General features: G+C 39.4%; 1 protein-coding gene across 10 annotated transcripts in view; it reads right to left on the bottom strand.

Moving 5' to 3' along the window:
- EYA1 (EYA transcriptional coactivator and phosphatase 1) overlaps positions 1-26,019 on the bottom strand; it is a 349,363-nt gene that overhangs the window by 69,711 nt on the left and 253,633 nt on the right. For all 10 annotated transcript variants that reach the window (XR_010114399.1, XM_063612625.1, XM_063612623.1 and 7 more), the window contains 2 exons: positions 5,624-5,763; positions 3,592-3,675 (listed from right to left, as the gene is read on the bottom strand). Coding sequence is in view for 9 of the 10 variants with exons in the window: in XM_063612625.1 (XP_063468695.1) it covers positions 3,592-3,675; positions 5,624-5,763 (224 nt within the window). In the remaining variant the exon portion in view is untranslated. The remainder of the gene's footprint in view (positions 1-3,591; positions 3,676-5,623; positions 5,764-26,019) is intronic.

Here is a 26,019-nt window from a genome sequence, read left to right as displayed (position 1 = left end):
GAGTAAGGCTCAGCCACATGCTCCCCTTGACAATGCCCAGTAACACCACCAAATCTATGCTCCCAAAAAGAAGTCTTGTCACTGAACTCCTTTAAGACTTTTCTCCTTAGTGCCCTGGGGGAAACCAAAGGACTGCAAGACATTCTGATCAGCTTGCTTATTATTATTGTTTGGAAGAATCCTTGTTGAATCACGTTTTTACAAAGCTTGATGATCAGATTTGAGAGCCAATTCTTATCAACTGTAATGATTTCTAATGAGGAAATATTAATGATTTCTAATGAGGAAATCATTAAGTAGACTTCCTTGCATGCTTCCAGCTACAATTTAACACCCTAAACCATGCATCTTCAAAAGTCACCTGGCCAGGAAAAGACATCTCCAGGCAATGAGACAACAGGCTGACCACAAGTGTTCAGTACAAGGAAGGTGCTCAAAAAATGTTTAGGAAGAAATCAAGCTAAGAGACTCCGAGGAGCCTCTAACCCTAATCTGTGCAATGTTGACTGTGAATCTGCCATCTCCTGTACTGACTAGTCCCCCCAGTGCCCTGGGCTCACCTTCCAGTGGTTTCCTTGCCTGGTCCAAGCAGTTGTCTCATAAGCATATGCAACTTTTCCAACACTGAACTTTCCCTTCCCTCCAGATTGAATTCTTTACTATTTCCACAAATATATGACTATTTTCTCAGTTGCCCAGAACAACACAGGAATCATCTTTCACTTCTCTGTCTTGTTTACTACCCACCACTCCAATCAATTCAAATCATTTCTAAATCCAGTTCTCTACCTGCCATGTAATCCAGAGTCCAAAGAATTCTTTCCATCTCTACTGCTGGTGCATCAGATCACGGCTACAACCTCCTATTTGGACCCCCATTTTTCTTCCTCTACCATTAATTCTTCACACTTAGCTAAAGTAATCTAAAAATGGAAATCAGATCTTCTCATCTCCTCCATTGTGGTCCCCCAATGACTTCCCATGGCACATGCAGTGAGATTAGCCCTGTTGACTGTGTGTGGCTGGGAGGCCCTTTGGAACCTGCCTTCATCCCTGACCACATCTCATTGACTCTCCATCTCCATCACTAAGCTTGGTCCCACTGGCCTCTGTCCGTCAAACAGCAAAGGCTTTCTTGCCTCTGCACTTACTGTTTCTTCTGCTTAGAACACCCTTTCTCCTGATGACCACACAGTAACTTCAGGCCATTCAGACTTCAGACCCAAAGTCACACGCAGGAAGATCTTCCTCAGAAACCTGGCTTTCTGAAGTTCTTCCGCAGCCCCATAAACTTATCAATGAAGGATACGCTTATATTTAAGAAACTCAAATAGCCTGTACTTCAGAGAGTATATAAATTTGGCTTTTGGAAATTATATGAGATAAAACTTTATTTATTTATTTATTTTTTTTTGAGATGGGAGTCTTGCTCTGTCACCCAGGCTGGAGCACAGTGGCGCGATCTCTGCTCACTGCAAGCTCTGCCTCCCAGGTTCACACCGTTCTCCTGCCTCAGCCTCCTGAGTAGCTCGGACTACAGGCGCCTGCCACCACGCCTGGCTAATTTTTTGTATTTTTAGTAGAGACGGGGTTTCACCATGTTAGCCAGGATGGTCTCGATCTCCTGACCTCGTGATCCACCTGCCTTGGCCCCCCAAAGTGCTGGGATTACAGGCATGAGCTACTGCGCCAGGCCGAGATAAAACTTTTTATCACACGACCTGGAATGAGAAAACTAAACTAAATAAACAAATATGTTACTACTTGATGAAGCCTCAAAGTTCTAATGATTGACACATTAAAAAATTAAACTCATGGTATTTGTAATACATTATTTAGAGAGTGTTTGGTTTAGACATGAATGAAAAATTGTATGAAGCCAGGCATTTCTAGGTTAAGTGTAAGTTCCATGTGTAAGCCAATAATTTATAGCCAAAGATTGAGAGGTCAGTAGATCATGGGATGCCTAACTCCTTAACTCTAAGCTGGTCTCTTTCGTTGGCTAATAGAATACTCTTAGATAACTCTCTTTTGCATCCATTTGGCCCTTAGTGAGAGCTTTAGGAGACTTTCTGGGTGGTTTTCAAATGCTCATTTTCTAAGTGCCTACTCTTTTCAACACTCTTGTGTGAGTTACAGGCACCAGTGGTCTCCTTAGAAGACAGGTGTAGGGATTTTATAATGGCTCAGTTAAGGAGATCTTCAAGGTTCTGCCTACTAACTACATGTTGATATTTCAGATATTAATCGTTAGTTTTTAAGTAGTAGTTTTTCTAGAAATAGGAACAGTGATAGTATTGACAGAAGAAATAATACAAGAAAAAGCACAGCTAATGTTTCTTGAATTCCTACTATGTGCTAATCACACAGTAGAGACCATGTGGCTGATTGATGCTACGGCCTTATATTTTACAATCTTCATTTTTGTTGTCTTCTTATAGAGAATTTGCCTAGCAATAAGATGAGACATACTTTGTTTTACCGATTTATTATCTCGGAACAGAAATTAAAATGGTGGGATATTATTGCTCCAGCCTATTTTTGATTAGGTGTACTTTTAAGATGATGAAAAGGAAATCTGGGCAGTGAAGCTAAATCCTCCAGACTGCATATCCATAGCAGATACTCAGTGTGTATTTGTTAAAATAAATATTTGTTGAAAGAACAACCACCCGGTCAAATTTGTAATAACAGTATGTACATTTTAATGGTATTAATTCTAACACTTAATTATGATAAACTGCTGGAGTCACTGAGACATAATAAGAATTCATCCTCTAATGCTCCAAATAACTTAAAAAAACCTAAGACTTATTATTTCTTTACAGATGAAAACAAGAGAAATGAAATATTAGCAGAATAACTTGAGAAATTACCTATAGCTACTTTAAATAACATTTTTGCCTGGGAAAGACTTATGAAATCATCAATATGCCAAAAAAGAAATTCCAGACTTTTGGGATACCCAAATGTACAACATGGAAACCAAAGTTCCACTCACAGAAGGTGGTCTATAATATTATTCTTTATCTATAACACCAATGTAAGTACTGTACAACTCTAACATGGTCCTACTGCCTTTCAGAGGATCAATCTTACATACCATTCAAATAAATTTAACCCAAGTAGCAAAGGGAAATATAGAGACATTTGTAGCAGTTGTTTTGAAGATAAAATACCAAAGCTGCTAATCACTGAGGACAACAGAAAGTGAAATATTTGCTCCACTAAATGTTAGGGAATAAAAAGAGAGGAAAAGTGAAAAAGAGAACACAAAACAGCTTTCTATGTCACTTATGTGTTTTAATGTTTCATCCTAGGATAACATTCAATCACTTGTATTCACTGGGGTCTGAATAAGCATGACTTTAATTGTACAAAGTGTATTTTATTGCCAAAGACCTAAAAATAATATCTTCTTTGGCTCATTTACGTATTTTTTACCTTACATATATATTTGACTATATAGTTCTTTTCCATTTATATTTTAAATTTGTTACTTAAAGTTAAATTACATTCATTTGGACAATAAACAAATTAGAGGTATATTTACTCCAAAGAAATTAAAAACTGATGCCTCTTGGTACTCACCCTCCCATATCTGTTGGCGTAGGACCCAGTAAGCAAGGAGTGGAAAACAATGATTGTCTCATCCAAGTCCCAGATGAACACTCTCTACAAAGGAAGAACCAAATCAATGTGTCTTTGCCTTGGCTGAGAAACCTGTTATTCAGTTAACTTCAACACGAAAAAGTCATCTTGAAACAGAAGATGAATGAAAAATCTGAATTTATTTTTTCAAAAAAAAAAAACACAACTGTTTCAGAGTACTCCTAACTTTTCTCCAGATATAACTTTGGATGAGGTACAAGAGGATAATTACATTTGTAATGTCAATATAAATATAGGAAAGAGATAATCTATGTCCTTTCTAATTCTGTAATAGAATTTCAGTCTCAGCTCTGAATAAATGAAAAAAATGAGTTATAGCTAGTCTGTTTATAACTTGAGATAGAGATGAGCAACTGATCATGTATCATTTATCTTTTCCCTACCTCTCATCTCTGTTCATTGAGAAGTACTAAAATAATGAATCTTATGTTTTACTCTTAGGAAGCCAAGTATTAAAATTGTACCCAAAGACTAAAACCTTACATAATAAATTCACCTTATGTTACCTATTGAGCTGTTATCAAAGGGATGGGATACACATTGTTCTTGCCAGGTTTGTTAAGTCTTCAGGGTACAGATATTTAATAACATAAGCAGACACATCACTCATACTCTTAGACATACTCTTGAAGTATTTAAAATGGGATCTGAAGGAATTCATTTCAAAAAGGTCTTTGGGATACCACAGAAAGCCTACCAAGCCTGTTTTACTTCTTCCCATTCCCACTCACACCAGTACATATTCATATACATAGATTCTGCTGGAAAATTTTCATGTTTTCAGCCAAAATAATCATGTTTTCCAACCATCAGATTTCACTCTGGCAAAAGGCAGAAACTTAGTTGCAGTGGATTCAAGGCTATGAAATCTACCACCCTTTAAGTTCTTACTTAATCCTTCCCGCTTTTGAACTCCCCCAAAATATGTCTCATTAGATGGTTACTATTTCAGTTTAGAACATTCCAGGTTTTCCTTTCTCAATATATACAAGTCTGTCTTTCATTTCAAAGTAGAGTTTATGGCTGGGCATGGTGGCTCGTGCCTGTAATCCAGCACTTTGGGAGGCCGAGGCGGGTGGACCACAAGGTCAGGAGATTGAGACCATCCTGGCCAACATGGTGAAATGCCGTCTCTACTAAAAATACAAAAATTAGCCGGGCTTGGTACCTGTAGTCCCAGCTACTCGGGAGGCTGGGGCAGAAGAATCGCTTGAACCCGGAGGCAGAGGTTGCAGTGAGCCGAGAGCACGCCATTGCACTCTACCCTGGGTGACAAAGCGAGACTCTGTCTTCAAAAAAAAAAAAAAAAAAAAAGTGGATTTTATTTATTTCTTTTTGTATTTTTAATTTTTGTGGATACTTACTAGGTGTATATAATTATGGGGTTCATGAGATATTTTGATATACACATGCAATGCGAAATAAGCACATCATGGAGAATGGGGTCTCTATCCCTTCAAGCATTTGTCCTTTGTGTTAAAAACAACCAGGTACACTCTTTTAGTTATTTGAAAATGTACAATTAAGTTATTATTAACTATAGTCACCTGTTGTGCTATCAAATAGTGGGTCTCACTCATTCTTCTATTTTGTGCCTTTTAACAAGTGGATTTTATAAGTATTTTTAGTATGACACTTAATTAAAATGGCAATGATACAGAGCAACATAACAGAATTTTGTTCAAGTAGAATTGCATAATTTACTATATTTCTTTAGAGAGAAACAGATCCTTTGCCATATAGTTCATAGAGAAGAAAAAACAAATTATTGCTTAACCTGTAGTTAATAAAGGAGAGAAAATATTACTTTATCTATTGTTAATATAAAAAAGAAAGCAGTAACAAAAGCATCTGATACCTTAACCACTGCTGTTTCCATAACAGGTATGTAAAACCACCAGTTAGCTATTAAGACGCCTTTCTATTCACTTGGGTGTTGGCTATGACATACCTCAAGATCAGAATCTGGGGGAGGTGAAGGATTATTGTTTCTTCGGCCCCGTCCACGTGATTTCCCATCTGAACCTCGACGCAATCGATCAGAATCTGAATCTTTAATGGGTGTTGATGGGCTGTGGATTGTGCTGTACTCTGCAGGAATATAGGAAGGACTTTCATCTTTTATTTCCATCACCATGGTGCCAAGATTAACTTTGTTTTAATTCATAAGGGGAGTTTCAATAGTAAAGCATATTTCATTCTGCTGAAATCCTACATCGTCTTTTACTTGCACTGGTAAATAATTTATAAGATATCTGATTACAAGATTTGTTTTGAAAGAGTGATCAGGAGCAATTAAAATTTAATTGAAGGTGAGAGGCGACAGGTTGCTCAAGGTTGCCTGCATCTTCCATGTGTTCTCTGTGATTAGAGAATGCTCCCCATGCCTTTCCCCGCTTCTCTCATTCATTCCAGTCACAGCACCTGGCCATACCGAGAGGTTCACACATTTGCCTCAGCTGCGGCTCTCTCAGCTACAAAAAGGTTCTGGTGTGTGCAAAGAGGTGAAAAGAAAAAACCAGCTCTGGGGCGGGGAAAACTGAGTCATCAGGTAGATTTTTCTTTGAAAATTTTACATTCCCCATTTTCTCCCCCATTTTATGTGAGAACAAGCGAGTGACAAGATAAAGAGGGCAGATACATGGACAATACCCGCACTCCACACACCGTCCATCAGCCGCTCTTCCTCGGCCCTAGTGTCTTTGAACCAAACTTCCAAAACCAGGCAGCACATTAAAATTACTCATCTGGGTAACTCAGAGAAGCCACTGAAATAATTACATAGAAACCACAAAATAAACAACAACCCCCAAAAGGCTCACAGAAAGAGTCGGGCAGTGATTGTGGAGCTAGGGAAGATGCTTATCTTGTGTTCAGACGGAACAAAAAGCCATTTACACACAACAATTTCGTAATTTTTAGTCTATCCAATACATACATCAGAATATCTCCTCTTCTCCCAAATTCCAGATGTCCAAAAAGCTGGCTCACCCCACAAACTCATTTCCAGATTTCTGTACCAGATTTAGTTTGGAATCTCTTCATCTGAGATGAGGAATGATTATTCTCCCTATGATGTTGTTAAGGTTGGTCTATTTCACCAAACAGAAAACCACTGTTTCAAGAGAACAATTGAAGGCCTGGTAGCCTTTATTAACACACTATCAGCCTCAACTCTACCAATAAGGCCATCCACGTGTCAAACTGCATGGTCTCAGAATTACCTCCACGCGTAAGTGCTTCTCCAAGGCCTTGAGTCAGAGTAGATAGCAAAGGCTTTGACAGAATAAATTTCTATTTCTAAATCACAGGAGACAGCTCTATACCTCTTATTTAATCTTAAAACCTAAATAGATTCCTATTACTAATAGAAAACATGCAAAAGCCTTCTTCTATAACAAACAAGATGGCAAACTTCCTTATCTAAACTGGTCGTGTGATTCTCACACCCAGAAACCACCATCATGACCTGTAAGCTTATTAATTACAATCAGAAAGTCCAAATCAACTCCACCCCATGGGGTAGTTTATTATTTGGGATGCATTTTTAAGCTGACTCATCTCACAGAACCATTATAACATAATGCTGACTAGTCAGTTAATCATTCTCTAAATCTATATTAATAGTCTTTTATTACAGAGGCAGATAACTAGGGCATCCTCTCCTTAAGATGTTCCAAACTGAGCATCTCTCTTCCGTGTTTTAAAGAGAATCAGCAGCTCCAAATGAGTAGAATTTTAAGTAGTCAAGTGGATTCAAAGCTGTTCTTTGAGGAAAAAGTCTTGGCCTTCCTTTTTAAAAAATTTTCTGCAATGTACGTCTCCATGCAGAATCAGATATTCAACAGCTGAGACAAAACACACATCACTCTCTTTAACACGTTTTGATACCAAGCATTCATTTTACAACCAGTACAGTCACCATCTAATTCAACCTGCACTTCAAGTACTTTACTGCAAAGTCTCTCTTGAAATGGGAGCTCTCCGGCTTTTGGAAGTTCGTATTTGAAGAGAAGCTAAAAGACATCGAGTAATGTAAGTTAGCATGTTACAGCTTTCTCCTTGACTTACCGACAGTATAATTTTGTTGTAAAAGTCGTTTATCTTTTCTAGATTTTGTTAGCCTAGATTTCCTCCTATTGATGGCTCATTCCTTTATTTCTTCATGTTTATCCCTGCTTTAAAAACTCAATCTTTTAAAATATATTCTGTCTTTATTATTATTACCTTTTTTGGAAACAGACTAGCTATAATGAAGTGAGTTACTTTTGTAAGCCTCTTCCAAAAGAAAATAAATTCATTCTGCAAAGTAGAAAGTGAAAGTTTTAAATCATGTTATCTAAAGTTTTTCCAGGTGAAGGGAAAAAAAAGCCCTAAAAGATAGACAACCTGACACCTTTAAATATTAAAATACACCCACACCCCTACCTTGCAGGCCTCCACTTCTGGAAGGAAGATGAAAATAAAGGTGATGCAAGCTAGTTATTTTTCAAAATCCCTTTCTTTTCTCTGAGGTGGAATTAAATGCTTCTATTCTCTTAACCAGCTTTCCAGACTCTAACTTCTCCTTCCTCCTCCTAGTGCAAAACAACTCAAATATTCAAATCATTTAATCTTCGAAGCCACTGACAGCTCATGTTTCACTAAAACCTTCTCCAAATTGTTCAAGTTTACCCCCACTGCGATACTGGACGTGAAAATACTTTGGAGGGCATTGACTGATTTTAACAAACGTGGAGCGGATGTCACGTTCACACCATGCAGGCGCCGTACCAGGAGCATGAAATATAATGATGCAGCAAACAGACATGGTTCCTGCCTTCTCGGAGCTTAAAATTCAGAGGGAGGCATTGACTTGTGGACAAAAATGAGAAATTACAAAGTAATGTGGAAAAGGTCACAACACAGGAAAGGCAGAATGCTAGGAGAACACAGAGGAAGTCCACATAACTCACATTTGCAGGCTTACAGAAGCTTCCTGAAGACAGAGGACACATGCACCAGTGAAGAGGGAATACGACTGTGTTCCGGGCAGGGGCGTAGGTATGTGTGAAGGTAAAGTGGGAGAGAGAGAGAGAGAGAGCCAGAGCGTGAGGGCGAGGGAACGAGAGCAAGCGCGTGCGAGAGAGCATGTCACGTTGAAGAAATGAAAATAAAAACCCAATCTGACCTGAGTCTACAGAAGAAGAACACAGAGATGAGGCTGGAGTGGCAGGTAAAGAATTCAACAAGGGAGTGGGGGCTTGCACTCCACGTGGCAGGGTGCTGGAGAGGAGACTGAGAATGGGAGACCGGCCAGGAGGATAATTCAGAGATCCAGGTGAGGGATGGTGATGCAGGTGCTGGGCATAAGGAGATCTGAAGTGTCATTAGGAGGTAAAATCAACCAAGCGGATAAGGAAGAAAGATGCAGTAAAAAATCATGCCCGTGTCAGTGGTTTCACAACTGGGTGAAGATTGTAATACAAGGTATGGGGCTTAGGAGGAAGAGTATCGGTGAGAATTCAGTTCCGCTTTGGACATACTGAATTTGAAGGGGCTGTAGGCATCCAAGCAGAGATGTCCAGCAGGCTGCTAGACTACTCTGAAGCTCCAGAAAGAAATATGGGCTGGGTTTAGGATTGGAAACTGACACCATATGTAATCAAGGAAATGAGTGTTGTTAAAGAAATGCAGTGTGTGTACAACGGATGGGCAGAGAAAGACGGGTGAGGTTTGAAGAGGAAAACCAAAGTCAATGTGTGGCAGATGAAAAAGTATGTCAGGAAGGAGAGAGTGATCAATAACTTCAGATCACCCAAGAAACAGGTAAAATAAAGACTGAATCTGAGTACTTTAGATTTAGAGTCAAGAGGCATTTGGTCTACATGGCAATAATACAGATTCAAGGAGGCAGAAGAGTGAAAAAACGGGGGGTAAAACTCCTAAACTGTTACTGATGACCCTCTAATGGCCAAATCCAATAATTATTTTTTTAGTCTTCAATGTTATTTGACCCCTCTGCAGCTGTGCTGACCACTTGCTTCTTTAAATCATGTCCAATTCAGAATGTCTTGACTTCCCTTTCTTCTGCTTTACACTATCCCTCATCAGTCTCTTTGGAGAGCTTCTGCTCTGACCAAAGTGTGAACGTTGGCATTCTCTACATCCCTGTTATTCAAAGTGCTGATCTGGGACAAGATACAGATTTTGCATCAGGATATGAATCAACACAATGTTTCCTTCATCTAAAAGTCTTGCTAATATTAAAAATAGAGTCAGCTGAAGAAAACACTATGTAACATGGTTGATTACTTAGTAACATGGTCGATTACATTCTGAAGCAAATCCTTTGTTATCTTGCACTAATAATATACAGTTAGTGGACAGGCAGCCAGTTGATGGACTATATTTTGAGCAGCAGTGCACTGGAGTTTCTTCCATGGCCCTCTTATCCCACTGTAGGCTCTTAGTGCTTGGTAATATCTGTAGGAGGAATTGAATTGATGCCCTCCGAGCTGATAAATTCTAAAGCTTTACCTTTTGATCTCCGGACCTGAGTATCCCACTATTTCTAGACCTCTCTGCCCAAGTATTCCATGGACACCGTAATTAAACTTGTACCAAAAGGAATCCTCCCTATTAACAAGTTGAATTAATGTTACCAGTAACTATCCACTTTTCCAATCCAGAAACTCCTTAGTGTCTCCATCAAATCAAGACTAACTTCTGTGGTTTTTACTCCTAAATGCTTTTGCTCTAAGTTCAGGCTCTCATTATATCTTGCCTTAATTCTTGCAACAGGCTATTTCCAGGATTGATAGGCTCTGTCTTCCACCTGTTTTCTGCACTGCCATCACAGAGAGTGGTAAGACCCTTCTGCTCCAGCCTTATAGCGTGGAACAGGAAAGATAGTCTAGATTTTAGGGCACTGAGCTATGCACTCAACTGCCACATTTTGACTCTTGACTGTACTACTTACTAGTAGTATTGCTTGCTTGTTATTTAGCCTTTACATGACTCAGTTTTTTCATTTGTAAAATGGGAGTAAGTGGGGTAAAATAAAACTAATATACATGTAAAGGTACTTAGAGCTGGACATGTCACTAGCACTCTATGACGTTAGCTAACTGAAAAAAGTCTCACTGAGTCATTCTTCAACAACCTTATTTCTAACTACTCTCTCTTCATGGCCTACTTCAGATAGACAAACTTAATTATCTCATTTCTCTGAAAGTGCCATGCTATTTCATGGCTTCACACATGCTTTTTTTTTTTTTTTTTTTTTAGTTTTTAGAGACAGGACCTTGCTCTGTCACTGAGGATGAAGTGTAGTGGTACAACCATAGCTCACTGCAGCCTCAAATTCCTTGGTTCAAGGGACCTGCAATATATATCTCTGAAGCAGCTAGGACTACAGGCACAGGCCACGACACCAGGCTAATTTTTTAAAAAAATCTTTTGTAGAGATGGGGGTCTTACTATGTTGCCCAAGCTGGTCTTGAACTCCTGGCCTCAAAGAGTCCTCCTGCCTCAGCCTCCCAAAGCACTAGGATGACAGGCATGAGCCAATGCACCTGGCCCTTGTCTCCTTTTCTCAACTCCTTACCCTCTCCCCTGTCTGTCTGAGAAATTCCTATTAGCCTCTGAAGATCAAACTCAAGAATCTTTGTGAATTCTCTAACTTCTGGTCCCTTCTTTGTAATTATGTACTCTTATCTCTATTATAGGATTATAAAATTTTTGCCGTTATTTACATTTGTGGTGGATGATAAATAATTTGATGAAATTATTTTGAGCAAATGTCCATCATTCCTCCTCTGGGAAAATAGAACACCGTGATATTCGTGTTTGCATACTGACAGCACAGTAAGTGTCTAGAGTGTAAGGCAAACATTAAAAAATTAATGATGGGAAGAATGTTTCTTCAGTCTAGTATTTACTCTATGAAAGCTATAAAGGTTATCTAATTATTTCTACAAGACAGCAAAAATATTTATAAATGAGAAATAGCTGTAATTAAAAGCTCATTTAAAAGTTAATGTTTACATATTAAGTCATAAAATATTAAAATCCACATAAGATAATTAAATTTTTACATTTGTAAATACTACAGATTTCCATAAATTCTTCAATATTAAAAAGAAAAACAAAGAACTGGAACTCAAAAGAGTCCATTTAGTTCCCCTGAGCTAGTGACTCCTCCTTGAGCCTTGGGGAAGTTGCTTCCATTTTTTCTCAGTTCCCACTCTCTTTGTTTATCAAATTGATGACAGCCTAGATTACTTAGCTTTAAAATTCTATTACCTGTGGATGTACAACACTTACCAGAGCCTCATAATGATTAGTTCTTTGTCTCTCTCTCTCTCTTAAGTAGATTAGTTACCTTCATATTAATCTATATAAAAGACCTCAGGCAACTCCAACCCTCAAAACCCATCAGGGTTTATTGCCTACTATATCTGGCCCAAATTACTTATGTGGTTTATTTCTCATGCCTTCCTTAACACGCTGTTTTCTTATACATATTGCCAAATAGTTTTCAAAGGACTGTATCAATTTAAATTGTGTCTGTTTTACCATAACCATATATACATTGGCTGTCATCATTTTAAAGTCATTGCTATTTATCATACACAGAATAACAGTGCATCATTTTTAATCTGCATATATTAAAGATGCTTATATATTTGCTTAAAAATTATATCCCTCTGTGAACAGTCCAAATCCTTTGCCGGTTTTTAAATATTCCTTTATTGATTTATACAAAATAGTTTTAACCCTTTTTTCATATCTACTGATACTTTTCCCAGCCTGATATTTCCTTAAATTATGCTTTCCTTCACAGGAGTATTTTATTTTTATGGAGTCTTGCTGCACGACGTGAAGGCCTGGTTGGCTCCTTGAAGATTTAGGGATAAGTGCTCACATTTATTCTAAGGGTAGTAGAGGATTTCTGATCTAGCTTTACACCCCTGGGACTATACATGCCAGTAGTGGTTGCAAAGGAAGTAGAATTCACAATTCCTGCAGGCTCCTTTCTCTGTGCTTTGGGAGGGTGGAGGCCCTCCTCACTCATATTGAAGTCTAAGTGAGGTGAAAGACTACTCTCCCTAAACAGAAGTAAGTAATTGAACTCCTAGCCCGGAGGAAGCTCTCACCGCATGTACAATGACATTGGACTGAGGCCAGGGTAGCTACGATCTCTGGCAAGACCCTGAATCTGTCTGCTAAGACAATATAGCTTACGACACAAAGTGCAGAGCTTTTCATGAAATCCTTAGAAAGAGTATCTGAATTTAGTGAACATGAGACAGGCTAATCAATAATTATATTCTATTTGCCATTATAGGAGACTCAGATAAAAAGAACAGAGCATATCACTTCCCTAAATGTAGATTCCGTCATGTTCAAGACTCAAGCCTTAAAGCACATTGTACACGTGAGCACGAAGTATATGTCAGACAACAACTGACACTGAGGCACACCTGAACTTTGAGACTCTCAAAACCAACATAAGTATATGCAAAAGTCATCTTAATAGATGGTATACCAAGGCCAGATCAGGAAGACAGAATGTAGAGAGGTTGAATTCTAACTCAAGAAGGCAAGGATATTATGGTTCCTCCGTGGCATTCCCCATAAGGAAGCAGATGTATCAAATTTGATGACATTGGCCAAAAGAATCATATACATCCATTGGGCATATTTTTGGTTATGATTTTAAAATTAGTTTTCCTACGGGGGAAGGCACTGGTGAAGCTGAGTTGAATTACTTTAAGGCAAGTGAGTGGGATTGACCCTTACTCCAGGGATGGACGAGGTAAAAAAACAAATATAATCAAAATTACCCAGAACTTCTCTACACCAGCTGCACTGTGAAAGTCAAAGGCACTGAAACTAACCCATGGGACGGCGTGGGTACAGGTCACAGGTATATGATGGGGCATGGAGACTAACTTACCAACGCTATAAACATTTAATTCCCCTTTTCTTTGTGTGTGTGTGTGGAGGGGAGAGTTCCTATACTCTAGAGCAAGGCTCGGTAAGTTTTTCCCGTCAAGAGTCATACAGTAAATATTTTAGGCTTTCTGGGCCACACGGTCTCTGTTGCAACCATCGCACTCTGCCGTCACAGCAGCACACGGAAATGCTTGACAGGCTACGAATTCTGCTTGGGTTGATACACGCACCAGAAATACACATCTTGTGAGTGATTTTTTGATTTCATCTCTAACATAATGGCCAGGTGCAGGCACCAAGTCTGCTGTCCCAGGTCTGGGTCCCTGGGCGTACTTGTTTACCAGGCTCTTTGTAGTCAGCTGAATCTAGGGGACACAAACTCAACTTACTTGAGCAGGCAAGCATACCAGTGACACCAGAAAATGAGCTAAGCTGAGTTTCTAAGAAAAGAAAAATTCGAAGACCCTACCATTGTCAAGCTATGCTGTTTACTGTGTAAGAAAACCAGGAAATTCAGGTGAAAAGGTGAATGAAAAAAGGATATGCAGGCCTTTTACAATGAACACTTAAGATTTTTTCTGACTTAAAGTGACCTCCCATAGCAGAATCTGACAGATGTTTCTAACAAGCCCACCTCTAATCCTCTAGACAACATTGCATAAAATGCATTCTCCTCTCCTGTAAGGCAGTTAGAGGGAAGGGCTGGCCAAGGTTCAACCTCTACAGTCAGATATCCTCAGAGTGAAAACCAAAATTCCTTTTATTCTTAAAATGTCTAAAGCAATTCCAGTGGTGGCCTAAACTTCATGCTTGAATTCTCATGTGACTGAGTACGATGCCACTGAAACCAAATGCTCACAACACGGAATGTATACATGTGCACACATTCATTCAGCTAACTTGCTTTTTTTCTGATAAAAGGAGGACAATGTTGGAAAACTTTTTGTTTTCCTTTTTTTTTTTTGGAAACAGGGTCTCACTCTGTCACCTAGGCTGCAATACTGTGGCATAATCACAGTTCACTATAGCCTCGACCTCCTGGGCTTAGGTGATCCTCCCACCTTAGCCTCCCGTGTAGCTGAGTCTACAAGTGAGCACCACCATGCCCAGCTAATTTTTTAATTTTTTGTAATTTTTATAGAGATGGGGTTCCGCCACGTTGCCCAGCTGGTCTCGAACTCCTGGGATCAAGCGATCTGCCTGCCTGGGCCACCAGAAGTGCTGGGATTACAGGCATGAGCCACCATGCCCAGTGAAAAACTCCATTAAAATGGTATCTATATAATAGTTTTTTAAAAACACTCTTTGAAACAACTCAATTAAGCAGCTACAAAACAGGTCATCTCACCTTTGCTCTGGATCTAATCTACCCGTACTACTCTTTACCTTTGCAGTTTTGGGAATGAATGGGGAGGTTTTCTTATGTTATTTTGTTTTGTCTGAGAATGTTTTTTTCTTGAATGGTCATTAATGCCACCTCATACTCACAATGGGCTGCAACCTCCAACACCACTGAGGTTCCCTCTGTCCTACCATTGGGCACCTTTCTCTTCCTACAGCAGGGATTTGTGATCGTCATTTAAGAGATATCACTAGTGAACATTTTGCTCCTAAAAGTTTCTGAATATCTCTGATGCATATTTCTGTTCATTTTCTTACAAGAATCCTTAAACCTCCATCTCTGCTAATCTGTGAAGATGGTGACTGCTGCTTGGACTCAGTCTTAAACATCTGAAAGAGGAAAATAAGAAAAGTTTGTCTCTCTGCAGGGAGTTTTACCTCTGGCCACTGCCATGAGTCTGCTGACTGTGATTCTTGCATCACTGGGGTTTGATCAGATTTAACAAGTACCTGTGGCTAGGGCCAGTCTCCTGGAGGTGCAGCCTGTGCACTCCCACAGGGCTTTGTGTTTAGCTGGGCCTGCCACTTGGTTCAGTAGTCTGCTGTGCTGTCTTAAAATTCTTTATTTTTGAACACGGGGCCCACCAGTTTTGCAGCTGGTCCTGCCTGCGGCTATCACAAATTCCTAGGCCAGGACAATAAGCGCTACCTTTGGATTCTGTGGTATGACGGAGCACCTATGTGCCAGGCAACACGCTCAGCACCAGGGATGTGACTGAGCAGGATGATGGTCCATGACCTTGTGGAATATTGGCACTGCCTATGTTTCTTATGCACCGGGGTATCATGACCAACACCACGAGACAGCTTGCTACTCTCTCATTACCAAGGAACCTGGCTTCCCATTCACTGAGAAAACAGAAGGAACCACTCTCTCTACTCTCCTTGCCAGGCTCTCCCCATCTGTAAGTACTCTGTATGCAGTCTGCCTCCCCTCAGGTTATGATGGGCGGACCTGCTGCACTCCTAAGGCCACCCCCTCCTTTTGGCATGAGACTCCAGTGCCCTGTCACTGATTCCAGTCCACGTTCCCTTTACTGTAGATGACCTGCATGTGCACACAAGCTAGATAGATTTCTTGCCTAAAAAGCATCTTCCACTTCCTCTAGGTTCTGCCCTCTTTCTCTATTGCCTTATAGTGTACAGCAAAAGTCGCTGAAAGAATTGAGAATCCCCTGCTGCTTTAACTTCCTCTCACCCCATTTTCTCTTGAACCCACTCCCATCATTCATGCTATTTTCTCTAATGTTCCTCTTTGTCAAGATCACCAACAACATCCATTCTGTCAAATCAAATAGTCAAGTCTCAATTTCCGTATTTCTCCGCCTTTTGCCAGCGCCACACGCAGCCGACCATGGCTTCCTTCTGCAACGCTTATGTTCCTTGGCCTCTGAAAGGCCCTGTTCTCAGTTCCTCTCCTGACTCCCTGGGTGCTGTTTCCCAATCTCCTTCTCTGGCTCTTCCTCTTTTCCCAGCTGGCTAACGTGGGAAGGCCCCGGGCTCAGTGCTCGGCTCCTCTTCTGTGTTTGCTCCTGCCGTCCTGGTTCACTCATCCACACACACAGCTTTCAGTGGCTTCCAGATGTTGAAGACTCACAAGTTTAGGCCCTAACCTGTCTTGTAAACATTAGACTTACTTATCCAACAACTGAATCACCACCTCCTGTTAGATTTCTAACAGGCAGCTCACACTTCACATGTGCTAAGCAGAGCTCTGATCTCTTCAACACCACCTTGTTTTTTTGCCTTGTTGCAACTTATTCTCTGTCCATGACTAGAGAGATTATTTTCAAGTGTAATGAAATCATGCCATGCTTCTGCTTAAACACTGCTCATGTCATTCAAAATAAAATCCCAAATCCTTCTCATGCCCACAAGGGCTTCTACTCCAGCTTCTCTTCCTCCCTGCCGTTACCCTCCCACTTTCCTTTCCCAGAGGCCCCAATGCCTTATGGGCCTTCTTTGCTCTTGCTGAATCCACAAAGCACAGCCCCACAGCCAGGCCTTGGCAACCACTGTTTCCTCTCCCCAGAATTCTTTCCCCAGATATCAAGGTGGCTCTCCCCTCCCTTCCTGAAGGCCTCTGCTCAAGTGTCACCTGATGGACAACTCTTCCGAAACAGTTTACCTGCCCTAACGCTATTCTCCTTACCCAGCTGTTCATCCTTCCAGGCACTCTGCTGGATGCATTTTATATGGACTTATCATCTGTGCCTCCAATAGAATGTAAGTTCCCTGATGGCAGAGGCTTGATTTTTGTTCACTGCAGAATCCTGTCTGTCTAGAACAGTGCCTGGAACGTATCAGAGGCTCATTAAACTTTTTTTTTTCCCCCCACAACCTGGCATGTGGAGCATCTCTGGTTCACACAGCAAAATGCACGTGATCATTGATAATCCCCAAGGGTCTGTTTAGCCACTCTCTTGAGGGATGTGTCACAGGGAAATACCTACCAATGTGCTTCATGTTCATTAGGGGACAGTATTTCTCTGACAGGAGAACTCAGACACACTTGGTTCACTATCCCGTCCTCTCGGCTGAACTGATTGAAACAGTGCAAAGCCAGGAAGAGATATCACAGCAAAAGAAACTTGAGGCTGGGGTCAGGGTTGAGAGATGGAAGAGTGGAGAGAACAGGGCTTCTTCCAGGTTTGGGATTATTTCTACCCAGATCTGTTTAGGGATGTATTACTGTCCCCAGTTAACAGATAAAAAGATTGAAGTTAATCAAAATGAAGGGCTACCAGCTAGGCTGTACCAATGTCAGGATCTGAACCCAGGCCTGTCTTCTCTAAAGCCTCCAACTCCACCTGCCTGCTCCCACCTCAGACGCCCTCCAGACTTGACTGGCCTCAGAAGCAGCATCGTTTCTCCAAGCCATACGTCTCACTTGTCAATGAGGAGGACAGAGACAGGCTGTGCAGCCTCTGATGGGTACCTGCCTGGGGACCCTTGGCTGCCACCTTCTTCTGGAGGTTTGGGCCTAAAGGAGAGGGGCTGCCCACAACCAAAGCTTGGCTGCGTGGGTGATGGAACCCTCACTGACTCCAGTAAGGGGACCTTCTTTCCTTTCACTGTTTGGGAAAATAACCCACCTGCAGAGAAGCTGAATCTTGCACATTTTGGTACATCTGCATATCCTCCCTAACTTACGTAACGCGGAAAATTGATTCGTTCAAATTTCACCACAGTGGACAGCATAACCTACAAATTAACACATTAGGGTTGCATACGTTCCAGAGCAGCCTTGATAGCTTGTAATTTATTGAGTTATCTGGACTTTTGCTGGACTTCAGTTTCCTCAACAGTAAAATGGGAACAGCACCATTGTCAAGATTATATCAAATAATGCATGCTAAAGCGTTTTATACAAGTCTATTTGTGTTGTTGCTCTAAGTCAATTGTTTAAAATTACCCCTCTGGGCTGTTACCTTATTTGTAAAGATGACCCTAAAGTGATGTTCCAGTTCAAAAATGCTTTCATCCTTTAAAAAAATTAAATACAACTTCACCGAGTTCTGATGGAAAGGATATCCTGTCACTGAGCCCATTTAAAGTGGTCGATTTCTCTAGCCTCAAATAAATACCTCTTCCCTATCCTCTGTCCCTCACACTTTCACACCCTCCAATGCTGAGAATTTCACCTCCTTTGTTAATTTCTTCTTCAAACACTTATGTAAGGAATGTGTTCTTGCACTCTTCCTGAGGACTTTGTTTCTTCTAGCATGGCATTTTAAAAATGGAAATTTTATTAGGTTTGGCTGTACACATAGTTGTCTCTAGTGGCAAAATGCTCCTGAGGACAGTGAATGACCCTCTTGTCTTCTGTATCTCCACAGAACCCAATGGTACTTTGAAAGTAAGAGATGCTCAATGGCTGGGTAATGAAACGTTGACGAACATCATTAAAATCTCATTTCCATGTGTCAGTAGGAGAAACTGCGTTTTCTACTTTTCCTTCAATTAGGGAACCATGGGATGCAATTTAATAGCACAATTAAGAAATATATCTCAAGAGAAGTGTGCTTTCTTAGTGACCTTTATCAATGTAAAAGCTGAATCAAGGGAAGTAATTAGATGAACAAGTGTAGGGAAACATATACTTTAGGAAAAACACTAAATGAGAAACTAGAGAGACTCCATGCAAACCCTATAATTCTTAGAATGTTTGAAGGGAGAACATTTAAGAAGTGGTAGACATGGGAAATAAAATAAATTGCAGAAGCTGAAAACGATATTCATGATAGAGAAAGTGTATTCCTTACATTGGGAGAGATTTTACCACGGGCAGCATGCTTTTTAAAAAATATATGAAATAGCTGAACTGAAACGAATAACAGGCCTGCCTATTCATTAGACAAGTAGGTTTGGAACTTTGAGCAAAGAGAAGAAATGATAAAGAGGCACGTGCTCTTGGGAGACTACAATTATAGGAAAATATGAAGTGCATATTAACCCAAAAGGCTTTTTTTGTGCATATCAGGTTTTTGTGCAAATATTAACCAAAAAGTTTCCAAAACAGTTGTTGTAACAAAGTAAGTGCTTCATGAGCATGTCTGTTCTCTGGTTCTTATTCTTGTTGAATACAACCTTTTAATTCTTAATTTTAGTTTCTGAATAATTGATATCCTACTTTTCTAAAAGAAGGGTTTAAGGTAACCCACCAAATATATACATAATAACTATACAGTCATCTTTTTAAAAAATGAATGAGTACATTAGAAGAAAAATGTGGATCAGAAGGGGAAAATGGAGCCAGTGAGGAAATGGACCACACAGGTCTTCTTGCAGTCCATGCAGGGCAAAGGCAGGAACAGTTCTATGGCTCACGGTGTGCATAAGATGTGACAAACAACTTCTTCACAATAATGGAGGTGTTCCCCGTTCACCCAGGTACAAACCTGCACATCCTGCACATGTAACCCGGAACTTAAAGTAAAAAATGTAGGTGTTCCCATTATAGAGATGGGATGGAAACACCTCACAGAACTGCTCACTGAGGAATACTATGGAATGCCAGGAGCACACCCTCATGGTAAATAAAACAGCAAGTGTCACAAGATTCTTTCTTCTAAGGCTGATTACTGCTGACTCTGTAACTCTGGAGTTCACTATTGCAGAGTGCAGAACCCTGGAATCAGGCATCTTGTTTAAGGGTAAAACTGAAAATATCTGGAGGCATGGAGCCCTGACATATTGTTATGCCAGCTGACAAGAACAAGTTTCTCCTTTGAGTTTTAAGCGGCAGTGAGGTAAGAGGGTATGCGAAGGTGTTATTGCTTGGTTGAGTGGGGGGAGACTCATAGGCTTTACTAAGTTAGCTGTGCTGAGAATAGAAATAGACATTTTCCTATGAAAATTACAGGCCCAATCAGGGAAGATTCCCATGTAGAAGGCCACAGTCCTGAGGGAAGGCCAATGATATTCCTCAAAAATCACCTGGGATCCACACAGATCTATGAAGTTATGGGCCATCAAACCTTCAAAGTTACATGTGATAGTGTGACCATGATAATTTCATACTGGTAGTTTTTTTTTTTTTTTTTTTTTTTTTTGAGATGGAGACTTACTCTCTCGCCCAGGCTGGAGTGCAGTGGCATGATCTCAGTTCACTGCAACATCTGCCTCCTGGGTTCAAGCAATTCCCCGCCTTCAGCTCCCGAGTAGCTGGGATTACAGGTGCCTGCCACCGCGCCTGGCTAATTTTTCTAGTTTTAGTAGAGACAGGGTTTCATCATCTTGGCCAGGCTGGTCTTGGACTCCTGACCTCGTGATCCACCCTCTTCGGCCTCCCAAAGTGCTGGGATTACAGGCGTGAGACACCCCGCTTGGCCTAAATTGTTTTTTTTTTTTTAGATTTTGGCAAAAAAGAAAAAAAAAGACCTCAGCAAAACCTTGAATAAATTACATTATATTAGTTTAGATTCTCAGTGACTATTACCTTAGCAGAATAAAAGATTTAATGTAAAGGAATTGTAATAATTTTGTTTTCAGTCATAGAAATCTCCCACAAAAAACTTTTGCAAAATAAACTAAAGGCAAGTAAATTTGTTGACTAGCCTTATAGGGATAACCAGTAGTCTGAGACCAATAAACATTAACTGAATTAATCTTAGAGAATTGCTTTGACTTCTCTACCTGTATTCCATAGCCATTATTCTCTGTTCACGCAGGCACTAATCGAGGTCTCTAGGTAAATTAATTCATTAGTCAAGGTCTAGTAACTCAATTAAGACAGCTTCATCACTCCTAAAATATGACCATTATCCACTTTCCAGTAATCTCTGGATAACCTGGTAGAAACCTCTAATTATTCTCCTTACACATTTCAACCACTGGTTTAAACTCCCCACAGTCATTCTACATGAAAGAAACTGGTGAGCCACACTTTTGAGGCTTTAGTGTCTGAAACAACCACAATCCACAATGGACAACAGTAATGAACTTCAAGAGGGAAGAATACATCAGCTTCCTGAGGCTAGGGGCCTTGCCTTTCTTGTCACCCCCATATTCCCAGCACCAAGCACAGTGCCTGGCACACAGCAAGCATTGATAAATATCTATTGAATGCCCAAATGGAAGAAATGGACATTTGAGTGCCTAATATGTATCAGTCACTTTGCTAGCCACTTACATCATTTCATTCTCATAGTCATCCCATAAACAAGAGTGGTATTATGCTCATTCCATAGAGAAATAATACACCAAGGAGCTAAGTGGCCTTTCCAAGTGAGCGGCAGAGCCAGAATTCAAACCCAGGTTAGCCCAACTCCAAATCCCTAGCCACCACTCCAGTTTTTCCTAATTGTATTCAAAGAGAGGGTGGTGGTCAAGAGACATTCATAGACATTCTCAGACGGGGTGTTGGGGGAAGCACAGGTGGAAAGTGGTACCCAACCCCAGCCAGGTATGACTGGGAAACATTGGACATTACACTCAATTCTCAGTGAGTACTGTCATATCAAAAATCAGAAAAGACTTAGAGAAACTCCAATAACTTTAAATCTGGTAACTTGAATCCTGAACTGCTCCTACCTGGGAACTCATTACAGGATAAAACGATATCCATCTCCATCTTTGGGAGACAGTTGTGCTACCCAGGGAAGTATGGGAAAGGCCACACTACACCCTTTTGTCTCCCAAGGCTGACACTCTAGTGTCCCATTCAGAGATGTCACCAATGGCAGGCTGTGCTGCTTAGGAAAAATTTAATCTTTCTGGATTCCTTATTTATATTCAGTAAGGTGAAGGTCTTCTGCAAAAGGATCTATACAGTCCATGCTAACTGAAAATTAAAAGCTTCCCTATTGCCCAGCTGCTTCATGCTAAGGTTACGCAAGTGGATTTGTAGATACAGGAGAGTAGTCTATTTTCAAATAGGCTATGTTCTAAATACGTTTAAATCAATTGTTTGAAATTCAGAAGCTATTTTCTCACAGAAACGATGTCAGATATGATTTCCAAACCAATTCATGCTTACCTAGCCAATCAATAATCCAGGTGAAATACTGCACAAATATAATGCAAAATAGCAGAGAATTATACCCTTAAATATCAGCAGTCACAAAAAAGTGAAAGAGTTAAAACTTATCTTAAATAATAGTAATGAAGAAATGAAATTTAAATTAATGAAGAGGTCCCTGAAGTTTCTGAAGGAGTCAGATAAGTATTTTTAAAAGTGTTAGAAGGTGATGGTATTGGATTCAGATTCCTACCGTCACTTTAAAATGAAGAGCCTCCCTTTTCCTTGATAGAATCGTCACCATTCCTACACCTAGTGTTCATCAACCATGAGCTGCCATTTGAGTTATTTAAGTTTTTTTTTTAAAAGATAAGGAAGAAAAGGAGAACAAGATGCAAAGAGGTCCCTGGAAGGAAGGGGAGGGAAATGGTAAAGAGATGTGGTAAGTTGTTCCCTAAGCAGGTCCATGACAGGTGACTGTTTAAGTAGGATACAGGGAAGCACAGAGTGAACCGATTCAGGAAGTGGAAAATGAGGGAGAATGGGAACAATCAGCTGTTGGATTATCCAAGATATCCACAAACTGCTTTTATAATTCAGTGAATACTTATGACATAATAACCCAAAATATACTACATACCTCTTCCCTATAATTTCAGACCTACATTATTTTATCAGCAAGTTGAGCTCAAATATTTAACACATAGTTAACTGAATGCCTCATAATATATGCTTTTGCTGAGTGCTGATTAAAGAAGATGTTTACTACACAGCTACCACCTTTAGGACTCTGTTTACGTTTTCGTTTTTCTGCTCCTTTGAAACTTCAGACACAGTGGTTTCAAGCAGCAGCATGCTTTACTGATTAAAAACTCAAGTTTGAAGTCAAGCTTCCAGAGGTTTAATTTCAGTGTTGTCACTGACCTTTCCTTAGTTTTCCCATCTGTAAAATGAGGACAATGACAATACAACTCTATCTCATGGAGCTGGGTGGGAATTATCTAAGTTAGTCAGTGAACAGTGCTTAGAACAATACCTGGCACTAGTAAATGTTCAAAAAATATTAGCCACTGTTAAATCTGTATATATAACCCACAACAAAAATACTTACTGAAATTTTCTCTGTATATTGTCTAGTGAAAAAGTAAGGTGCAGAACAGCATGTATAGTACTCTATTATTTGTGAAGGACCAAAAAGCTAAACATACTTGAATGTGGAAAAAAAGAGAGGCGGGGGGACAGTTGTTAAGTATATGTTTATATAAGCAAAGAATATGAAACCAAGGTGCCGAGTATAGAACATGGAGAGAGGTTTATTGTTCTCTGTAAACACATCTGTGCCTTTATAATTTTGTCCCATGTTCATGTGTTATTATTCGGTAAAAACATTTATCAAACAATACTTACTATCAACATAGAAATAACATTGGTAGCCCCATTAATCCATCAATTCTACCTTTATTTAAAACTTAATCCAAAAGCCACTTACTAAACGATGCAATCACAATTAAATTAGGTGAAGGGATGGCAAGCACTTATAACTCTGTCCTCTTTACAACCACCTCCAATTAAAAACCTGAATCAGTAAATGCCGACGTCCTCCAACTTGAATACGAGAACTTATTACACTGGTTTGTGTTGGTCTCATAGGACACTTAATATGTAACAGTTTTTCAAATAATGAATCAATTAATTACAAAAGAAGATAATAAATGTTTGGGAGGGTTAATAAACTAATTTAATTAGCTCAATAATATATGCATTATTTTGATTAATATAAAAATCATGTTATGTATAAATATAAGAAAGAACTACATATTAAAATCCAGTGTACTAAAATTGACTCTATAAGGCATCCTGACATATGGCTAAGTAATTGAAAAAATTAGGGAAACTAGTAACGAGGCACAAAAGGGGTAAGTGTTTAGAAGCCTGAATTTTTCTTTTCTTGGAAATACAGTCCAAAATTCACAGGTAACAAAACTCATCTTTATAACGTTTCTCACAGTATAAAACAAAGAGTGAACTTTATTTCCATGAATTTTATAATCTCATTATACCACTATATATCCTCTGGGAAAAAAGAAAGAAAGAAAAAAAGAAAGAAAACAAATGCCATCAAGACAAACAAACCCAACAACCCAAAACAAACATCTGTTTTGTTTTCTCACATCTTAATAGCCTAGCTATTTTAGATACAAATATTTGTTTTGCCGACAAATGTTTCCAAAACATTAGTTAAAATTGTTTTGCTGAAATAGTTTATTTTTGAGCCGAACAAATTGCAAACTTTTCCAAAGTCCACAAGGCATCTGTGAAAATGAGCAAGTATGGCCTGCAGATTTTCCAAACCGTTCACTTAGCAAAATGGAGGCATCAAGACGCTTGCTAGTGCAAACCTCAGGATCATTTCCACAATGAACAGACATAAGCATGTTAGCGAGTACAGATGAGACCCAAATATCCTGCATGACAGGGAAGATAGCCGGGAGTTTAGTTTTTTAACCTGTCACGCTGAGCTCCTCTGAGGGCTCAGAGTTCTGCAACTTTGAACAAGAACATTCCCCTCTTTTTCAGGCGCTTTGCTCTACTTTCTCGTGCCCTGGCAGGGATCAAAGAAGCAGAGGGAACAAATGGTTTCCCATGCATATTGAATTCCCTCTTATACTGATTTTTCCTCTGTCACTTGAAATTCAATATCGGCAAGATTCCCGTCCAACACCTTACCCAGTAAATTGTCTGCATGCGATCAGTGCACGTGAAGGTAGATTTCAACATCAAGTTGATGTAAGAAATTCAAATGAACAAATCCTTTGAAAAACAAACTTTTCTACGGTATTCATATTAAATCTTATTCCTAAAAACTAATTATCTTTTATTTCACATTAATCTAAAATGTTTCGTTCACCATTCACTTTTATCTTTGTCCCTCACTGCTTTATATTTGTATTATTTAAAAAATACAATATTATAGGTAAATAGTGCTTTTGTAAGAATGTAGCCTCGACATTCTTGATTAACTTAATGATACCTAACACTTATTGAGCATTTAAGAGTGATGTGCCTCATTTTCCTCATCTGTAAAATGGAAAAAATGGTACCTACCTCATGGTATATTGTAAGATTACATGTGGTAATGAATGTAGAGCTCTAAGCACAACAATTGTGTTCGACTGTATTTTATTATGTATTGTGATGATAGCTATCATAATTATTATGAGATATTCTAAGAGATTTGGGATAAAAAATATGTTGTCAGGCCAAATTATTTAAATACAGCACAGTAATTGGATTATAGATGATGGTTTAAATTTTGATTATACACACGAATCATATGATGAAAAATATCATATGATAAAAAATGGTTTAAGTGATCTTTTGAGAAAAGTCAATTACAATTTTCTTCGTAACAATACTCAAAAAATTATTTCTATCACTCTTTTGAAAGAATATATTTAGTTAGATTAGCAGTAATATGACTTAAGCTTTTATGATCAGTACAAGATGATAACTTACTCTATACCTCAGTGGCTAGGGGATGA

The sequence above is a fragment of the Symphalangus syndactylus genome, chromosome 11 (assembly GCF_028878055.3).
Source record: "Symphalangus syndactylus isolate Jambi chromosome 11, NHGRI_mSymSyn1-v2.1_pri, whole genome shotgun sequence".
Lineage (NCBI taxonomy): Eukaryota > Metazoa > Chordata > Mammalia > Primates > Hylobatidae > Symphalangus > Symphalangus syndactylus.
The sequence above is the reverse complement of the archived record's forward strand: the minus strand, read 5'-3'. Positions and strand labels throughout refer to the sequence as shown.